General features: G+C 44.5%; 1 protein-coding gene across 1 annotated transcript; it reads left to right on the top strand.

Moving 5' to 3' along the window:
* The first annotated feature begins 932 nt into the window (after positions 1–932).
* Positions 933–8,876, top strand: LOC308320721 (E3 ubiquitin-protein ligase TRIM35-like). Its single transcript, XM_080771373.1, has 3 exons — positions 933–1,015; positions 3,775–4,002; positions 7,176–8,876. The coding sequence occupies exon 3, from the start codon at positions 7,388–7,390 to the stop codon at positions 8,867–8,869; it is 1,482 nt and encodes a 493-aa protein (XP_080627499.1). The 5' UTR covers positions 933–1,015; positions 3,775–4,002; positions 7,176–7,387; the 3' UTR covers positions 8,870–8,876.
* The last annotated feature ends 571 nt before the right edge of the window (positions 8,877–9,447 follow it).

The raw sequence follows: 9,447 nt of genomic DNA, 5'->3' as shown, positions 1-9,447 counted from the left end.
AATTTTTTTCAGAAATTTAGAAAAACATTAATAACAATAAAAGTAATTCTACACTAATAATAAGAAGAAAAACAACTGTTTTTTTGTATTAAACTTAAGCTGAAATAGTTTGGAATGTTTGGGAACCCAGTGGATTTTTTTTAGGCAGGCCTACGTAGTTTTGAAATAGGAGTAGGTGCAGTCCTGTGGGGTTTGTTTTGGCTTCTCCTGCGTTTAGCTTTCAGGTGTCTACTTTCTGGGAGCAAAGCAGATCTGCTTTTCAACTGAAATAACATATTTTTCGTCCCCCTCCCCAAGAGAAAGTTCTCACAGCTTTGCTTCAGCGATAGACTGAGCTCATTAAGCTGCAAAGCACTCCCTCTAGTGGTCATTGCAATCACTGATTGAGTGAGTATGCGTTGAGCTGCATTGTTGTCATATTGTTGTGTTGTGCTTTCTGCTTTGGCAATGTAAACGTATGCTTTCTCATGCCAATAAAGCCCTTTGAATTTAATTGAGTGAGTGAGTCAGTGAGTTTAAAAATAAACCTGGATCCGTGGAATCAAGCATGGATTTATTGGATTTACTTTATTCATTGAGGTGAAACATGAGATTTAATGTCACTCCGGTGCTCCGGGTGTCTTTTAAATTTGTTTTATTTATTTTATTTCGGCTCCATCGGATCTCAGAACCAATTTCAGAGGTTTGGGACTTGTCTTGGGTCCATGTTTTTTTTAACGCATAAAGAGCTCTGAATGAACGAGTAAAGAAAGAAAGAAAGAAACAAATGTAAAGTGTTTTTGTCTCAGTTTTATGTCTGAATCAGCCCGGAACTAATAGTGAGTGGTGACGTCGAGGCAGCCAGGGGGACACCGGTAGTGGTTGCACCACAAACTTCCTGCTCGGGGAGCATAGCATATCGCGCGCGGGAAGCTGACTGTTACAATACACAATAACTTAACAACTCTACGCGCATTATAGCTCTATGATACGTACACACACACACACGGCGCTGCGGGAGTCGGGACCGACTGAGGTATGCTTGTCTTAAGTTCATACGTTTGAAAGAGAACATGATATTATTCGTTAATATTGTATTTGTAACGAAAGACCCGGCCGTGACGTATTGCTCCTCTAACGGAGCGGCGTGTTGCTCGGCTCGCCTAGCCTGGTCTACTGAGTTGGTTCGACTCCAGCTCAGCGTGCTTAAAACGTTACAATAATAATTATGGACAATTCCTTTACCTAGTAATGTCTTTACAGTCTGTCTGTGTATGCGTATGTCTGTGTTGTTGTTGTTGTTGTTGTTGTTGTTGTACTAAACCTTACTGGTTGTTGTGGCGTTCCCTTTCCATGAATCATCATGTTTACAATCGTTTTGTTTAGAGTATACTAGACTAGTATATTGGTTTACGTTATGTTGTTGTTCCACGTGAGCCTTTGCTTGTTTAGCACTTTTTGTCAAAACAAATCGAACTTTATTTATATAGCACATTTGATTTAAATCAACAGAAGCTGACCAAAGTGCTGTACAGGTTAAAACAAAAACAGAACATCAACAGCGCCCCTCGTCGCACAAACGGGTAAAGCACAACATAAGACTATCGTGTTTTAAGACAATCCAGTGCAATTACAAGCCAATGAAAAAAGTCCTATCTGATTGTAAATAACATTAAACTCACTTTTCCACTCGCTTTGACACACTTACTTTATGCATGCGCATACCCAGTTATTAAGGTCATGATCCGTTTAAGTAGCAGCTGTCCATTTAAAGATATTGTCCAGTCGGGTACTTGATGCAATCAAGATGCTATTTACATTATTGACTAGAATGTGTTTGAGGCTTTGCTCTGCGGCCCCCCATAGCTATGGTTAGGACAAAGGAGAGACAAACTGCCTGTTTACTGTCAAGCTTGTTTAATCTAGACTAATACTATGACGAAAAATGTTCGACTACCTTTTTTCACTGACGAACTGAATGGAAACTAAATGAAAGCTAAGACATGATGACTAAGACTGAATATACTTTTTGATTTTGTCAAACAACAACTAGACTAAAATGTTAGGGAGGGACTAGTGGACAAGAGTTCCAGTATAAGTCATTATGCTGAAAATAGCAGACCTACAAGCTCATCGGATATTTTCAGCAAGCGTTACAATCAGCCATTACGATGGCATAGAAATAAAAAATAAAATACATTTTAGTCGACTAAATCACCTGTAGATTTAGTCGACTAAAATCTTATATTTAGTGGACTAAAACTAGACTAACATCCAGGTGACTAAAATGTGACTTAAATTAAAACTATATTCAAGAGACCATGAGTAAAACTAAAATAAAAAAACAACACTGCTGTCAAGAGAAACTGAGCGACATCCATCCTTTGTCAAGTATACTAAAAGGTAGCCGCAATTTGCAACTCTAGATTTTTTTTACAATTGGCTGAATCTAGAGTTGCAATAACCTCCATCGACTTCCTATGCATGGTTTTGGTTTTGCATTGGTTTGTGACCTCCTGGTCTTAAATTACGTTAAACTCACCAACATTGCAGCTGTAGTCCAAGCTTGAATTATCCTCTTTCGATCTGGTGTCGCTTGTTTATCATAAAAGTCCCCGTAAAAAAAGTTATGAGCTACTTTCTGTCCAAAATATTCCACAACTATTATTCCGAGCCGCCATCTTGGATTTTTTCAACGTGCCATAAAACAAGACGTGAGGGGGAGCGCTTGTTTAATAGAATCTTACCTGCGCAGGTAAGACACCCAAAGAAGAGGCCGACACCCTAGGGAGGGAGGGACACTATTAAACAAGCGCTCCCCCTCACGTCTTGTTTTATGGCACGTTGAAAAAATCCAAGATGGTGGCTCGGAATAATAGTTGTGGAATATTTTGGACAGAAAGTAGCTCATAACTTTTTTTACGGGGACTTTTATGATAAACAAGCGACACCAGATCGAAAGAGGATAATTCAAGCTTGGACTACAGCTGCAATGTTGGTGAGTTTAACGTAATTTAAGACCAGGAGGTCACAAACCAATGCAAAACCAAAACCATGCATAGGAAGTCGATGGAGGTTATTGCAACTCTAGATTCAGCCAATTGTAAAAAAATCTAGAGTTGCAAATTGCGGCTAACTAAAAGGATACACTGGAGTCCCCTTTAAAGGAGAATTCCATACTAAAAGGCTTTCTTACCTTTCTTTGTAGTTGTTACGTCCCCACCAAAGAGGTCCAGGTGTTATTTTGTGCAAAAGCTCCTCATTGGCTATTTCCCCTACCCTAAGCCCTAAATGAATTGCATTGAATTGAATGGGATGTATGGGGTGTTGTGCTAATTCGCTTATTTCCATCGCTCAAAAGTATATATTTTTTGTATATATCCTCTCTTCATAATGTAAATAATAACCCAAGCGGCACACTTTACTACTTATTTCGATGGAAATAAGCGAATTAGCACAACACCCCATACATCCCATCCAATTCATTTAGGGCTTAGGGTAGGGGAAATAGCCAATAAGGAGCTTTTGCACAAAATAACACCTGGACCTCTTTGATGGGGACGTAACAACTACAAAGAAAGGTAAGAAAGCCTTTTAGTATGGAATTCTCCTTTAATGTCCACTCTGTTTTAACTGCTAAAAAGATACACTCCCCTTTAATGTTCACTCTGTTTTAACTACTAAAAGGATACACTGGGGACACCTTAAAACATTAACACACTCATGTGTTAATGTTTTAAGAGAATAAGAACCGAGTTATTTATTTTCATTTCCCCCCCCCTGTGTTTGATTTAGAATCCTGTTTGAACACGCCAGCTGACCCTTTGCTGACCACCTGACCTGAGACCAGGGGTGGGATCCGGAACCGGAGGAACCGGACCCAACACCGACCACCTGGACTCGGGGCTCCGTCTCATCTGGGAGCGGTCCACACGGTCAGTCAGTTTTTGGCTCACAGCTCGGACCCAGCTACGGCGCAGAGCGCACCTGAGGCGGTGGACCTGCAGGTGGACGCAGAGGACTGTGAGTAAAGCGTTCCAAACAGTTAATGCTTTGATTGATTGATTGATTGAAATATGTATTAACAGTTTGTAGAATTACAGTACATTTCAAGTAATACAAACTCAATACAAAGACTGTTAACTGTGAGTGGACGACCCAATTAAGCATTACCCTTGTTTACAACAGGGTCCACATTGTTCAATTCATCAAAACATTTAGAGACGTACAAATATACACTTCTATGTAGTTAAAAAACAGAACAGGAATTCATCATATAGGAAGCAAAAAGGGAAAAGATACATATACAGTGAGGGGAAAAGGGGTGGGGGGGGGGGGGGTGGGGGATTCAGATTTTACAGAGGCCAGTTTCGAATTGCAGCCACCCGTAGGTGCCCTTTGAGAGCGGTTTTGAAGGAGTCAAGGGATTCACATGTCTTAATGACTGTTGGTAGTGTAAAGGCACTTTTCATTGAAATTATGCCAGTGAGGGACATGGTGTGTGAAGCTCTTTCGAACGCGTGGTGATTGATGATGGCAGAAAATCAGGTCGTATAGTTGCGAGTGCAGTTAGAAGTGTTTTATTTAGTTTGCAGGGGTGGATGAGGCATAACATAAACAAACTAGTAAAGCAATAATAAACCAAAAATAACTCAAATTAACTGAAAACAAACAAAACACGCACGGTTAAAAAACTGTGTGGCTTCCCTGTGGTGTTTCCCAAAATCCCTGCTGCTGTGCACCCGTGACTCATACAAATAGACTGCCTGATTGGCTGAGACCCGCCTAAGCCCAGGTTGTCAGTCAGTGTCAAGTTCTCAGTGCATTTTCATCAAATTGGCTACAACAGGTAGGGCGTTCCACATTTTGGTGGCATAGGAGCGAAAATAATTTAGTCCCTTGTTTGTGCCGAATCTGGGTTGTACATGGTTTGTTGCACAAACAAACGGGATATCCCGTCTGGCCCCGCAGCTTTATGAGCACTGCTCATAAAGCTGCGGGGCCAGACGGGATATCCCTCTCGTGTCCTTAAGACATGCTATAACCAGCTGTCATGGGTCTGTACAGACATATTTAACCCATTCTGACCTGAGATCAGATTCATACCAGGTTTCCACTGGACACACACTGGTCTGATTAACCCATTCTGACCTGAGATCAGATTCTAAAAATGTCAGTCGTTCATCGATTTTTCAAAAATAGCAGACCTACAAGCTCATAGCGCGCCACTCGGTGGCGCGCTATGAGCTTGTAGATCTGCTATTTTTCAATAGCTAAAGCATAACATGGTGCTAACACCAAAACGGGTTCCCGTTCAGAATGGGTTAAGACATGCTATAACCAGCTGTCATGGGTCTGTACAGACATAGTTAACCTGTCCCTGTCATTGTGTGTGTGGTGCCATTGTAGTTTAAAAAAAACAATAATTGTACCCATTGCCAAGAAAAAACCTGTTAACCTGTCTCAACGATTATCGACCTGTTGCCTTGACTTCTGTTCTCATGAAATGCCTGGAGAAAATGGTTATCTCTTATCTCTTTACAGTTTGCTTACTGTTCAAATAGATCTGTGGAGGACGCCATCTCTCTTGCTTTACACACTGCCCTGGTACATCTAGAGGAGAAAAGCTCTTATGTCAGACTACTGTTCATAGACTATAGTTACACACTGCCCTGGTACATCTAGAAGAGAAAAGCTCTTATGTCAGACTACTGTTCATAGACTATAGTTACACACTGCCCTGGTACATCTAGAAGAGAAAAGCTCTTATGTCAGACTACTGTTCATAGACTATAGTTACACACTGCCCTGGTACATCTAGAAGAGAAAAGCTCTTATGTCAGACTACTGTTCATAGACTATAGTTACACACTGCCCTGGTACATCTAGAAGAGAAAAGCTCTTATGTCAGACTACTGTTCATAGACTATAGTTACACACTGCCCTGGTACATCTAGAAGAGAAAAGCTATTATGTCAGACTACTGTTCATAGACTATAGTTCTGCATTTAACACTATTGTACCATCTAAATTAGTGTTGAAACTAGGGCTGACCTTCGATCACGCTTTTGATGATCGACGCTTTGAAATGAAAAAATGTCGATCGTCGACGCTTCGAAACCCATCTTTTATTTAACAATTAAACAGGCATTACCTCTCCATCAAATAAAAAAATATATAATCCAAACTAAATTGTAAACGAACGGTAACATGAATGAACTCTTCAACCCTGACAGAAATAATAAAATCAACCACAGTTGATTTGATTGATCATAAAGTTAGCGTGACTGTGAGTGTGTGTATTATACAGGCATGGGGAAAAAAGCGATGCGATGCCGATGGAGAAATCCCACATAGTTAAGGCACCTCATAGTCATGCTGCATGCACTGTTGAGGTGATCAGATCCAAACTGTTCATTTGAGGGACGGAAGTATCGATTGTGTAGGACAAGTGGGACGGGACAGGTTTAGCGACCTGATAGGTAATTAGGCCTACTTAAGTTGCTATTAAATGCCTTGATGTCATATTTGACCAGAGGCCTAATAATATTGCCTATTATTTTGTTATTAAGCCCCTCTGGCGTCTCACATTTTATTTTAACCCATTCTGAACGGGTTCATAGCGCGCCACTTCCACGAGCTTGTAGGTCTGCTATTTTTTTTAAATCGAAGAACGACTGACATTTTTAGAATCTGATCTCAGGTCAGAATGGGTTCATCAGACCAGTGTGTGTCCAGTGGAAACCTCGTAAGAATCTGATCTCAGGTCAGAATGGGTTAACACGGTGGAAAGAGGAGGCGTTGCGAGGTGCTGCGAGGCATGTCTCGCGGACCAAAAGCGCCTGCTTTTTTTTAATATGACTATTCTATATATGTTTTATTTCAAAATCGATTCCCGTGGCGTATCGATTGAACGTGGATGAATGGATGTTGTTGGGTCAGCCCTAGACTAGCATACGCCTCACTTCTAGGTGTTGCGGAGGTTTTCTCCTACATGTAACATTGGAAAGTTAGGAAGGAAAAGAAAAATAGCAGCACGAAATACATGTCTGTATAAATACGTCTGTACATTTTTCAACATGGAAACGATTGATGATTATGCAAAAAAAATCACACCCGTGTGAACTGAGTGTTGATCTCCCCTCTCTCTCTCCTCCCCCCCCCCCCCCCCCCTCCTCTCTCTCTCTCATTAGCAGGCAACAGTGCAGCGCTGTCTCTCTCTCTCTCTCTCTGTTTCTGGCACAACAGCGCCCCCTACACAGCTACAGGAGGGAACACTGAATGGACTTTAACCACAGCCACCCTCTTCATTCACAGTGAAAGTAAACTTCAGGGAGCGTTCTAGCAGAGGCACCGTAAACCACCTCTGACCTCTGAGTGTTTGTAGCGTCGCTCGGAGACTATAAAAATGGCGTCCACATCGTCGTCGTTCCCCGTGGAGGAGCTCTCCTGTCCCGTGTGTCACGACATCTTCCAGGACCCGGTTCTCCTGTCGTGCAGCCACACCTTCTGCGAGCGCTGTCTGCAGCAGTGGTGGAGGCTGAAGGGAATCAGGCAGTGTCCCGTCTGCAAGGACCTACATCCCGTAGGTAACCTGCCCCGCAACCTGGCCGTGAGAAACCTGTGCCAGGCCGTGGTACGGGAGAGGGAGAGCGCCTCCAAGCGCAAGAGAGCGCCGTCGGGGTCCGACGGTCTCTGCGGCCCGCACGGTGAGAAGCTCAAGCTGTTCTGTCTGGAGTGTCAGCGGGCGGTGTGCGTCGTGTGTCGGGACTCCGAGAAGCACACCGACCACCGGTGCAGGCCCGTCGATGAGGCCGCGAAGGACCGCAAGGACGAGGTGGAGGAGTTGCTGAAGCCGCTGCGGGAGAAACTGGAGTCGTTTCAGAGAAGTGACCGAACGGCAAACCACTTCAAGTTCCAGGCCCGGGTCACGGAGAGGCAGATTAAAGTACAGTTCAGGAAGCTTCATCAGTTCCTAGAAGACGAAGAGGCGAACAGCCTCGCTGCACTGAGGGTGGAAGAGCAGCAGAAGAGTCTGATGGTGAAGGACAAGATGGAGGCTCTGAAGAAAGACATATCGACCATTACGCGCACGATCAGAGCCACAGAGGAGCAGCTGAGAGCAGAACCCGTCTCGTTCCTCCTGAACTACAAGACCACCATGCTCAGAGTCCAGCTCACTCAGCTGCCGGACCCACCGCCGGTCTCGGGACCGCTGATAGACGTGACCAGACACCTGGGCAACCTGGCCTTCCGACTCTGGAACAAGATGAAGGACATCGTCTCCTACAACCCGGTCATCCTGGACCCCAACACGGCCCACCCGGTGCTGTTCGTGTCCCACGACCTGACCAGCGTGAGCCCCGGAGAGGAGGGCCAGCAGCTCCCCGTCAACCCGGAGCGCTTCGACCACTACGGCTACGTGCTGGGCTCCGAGGGCTTCGCCTCGGGGACCAACGCGTGGGACGTGGAGGTCGGGGACAACGAGGACTGGGAGGTTGGCGTGTTGGCCGACTCCTACCGCAGGAAGGGACGGGACGACGCGGGGCAGCTCTGGGGGATGGGCTTCTACCAGGGGAAATACACGGCCGTGTCCAAACCGCCGCACAGCGGGGCGGTGTCGCCGGTCACCGATCTCGCCACGCCGACGCACAGACCGCGGCGGATCCGGGTCCAGCTGGACTGGGACGAGGGGAGGCTGTCCTTCTCCGACTCGGACACGGGCGCGCTCGTACACGCCTTCACGCAGCACACGTTCACGCACACGCTCTTTCCGTACTTCAACACCGGCCACGTCGTCCCTCTGAGGATCCTGCCGGTGCCCGGCCGGCTCAGCGTCAAGGTCCTCAAGAACCAGCGCATGAGCGACGCCATCTTTTCGTGTATATGATTTGGTTTTGTTCGGGATGCGATGGGTGGGGGGGGGGGGGGGGTGGCTTTCAAACGTGAAGTGATATAACGCGCCAGTGTTGTTTTCGTCGACTGACTAAAACTAAGAGGAAAAATGTTCGTCGACTACCTTTTTTTCACTGACTAAAACTAAATAAAAACGAATCTATGGTGACTAAAACTAAGACTAAATATACTGACAATTTCGTCAAACAAATAAAAACTAGACTAAAATGTTAGGAAGGGACTAGTGGACAAGAGATCCAGTTTTCTGCTGGGTCGCATGCTGAAAATAGCAGATATACAATCTCACAACGCGTCGCGCTGCGAGATTGTATATCTGCTATTTTCAGCATGCAACCAAAGTGTAAAATATGTCATTACAACGACATCAAGGCCTGTCAAAACACATTTTAGTTGATTAAATCAACTGTAGATTTAGTCGACTAAAATCGTATGCCATTTAGTCGACTGAAACTAGACTAAACACTAGAACATTCCCGGTGACTAAAATGTGACTAAGACTAAGTGAAAACTATTCAAGAGACTATGACTAAAATAGAAATTTGCTGCCAAAAA

Source organism: Protomyctophum bolini (assembly GCF_963924005.1).
Source record: "Protomyctophum bolini genome assembly, chromosome: 8".
NCBI lineage: Eukaryota > Metazoa > Chordata > Actinopteri > Myctophiformes > Myctophidae > Protomyctophum > Protomyctophum bolini.
This window is presented reverse-complemented; position numbering and strand designations above follow the sequence as displayed.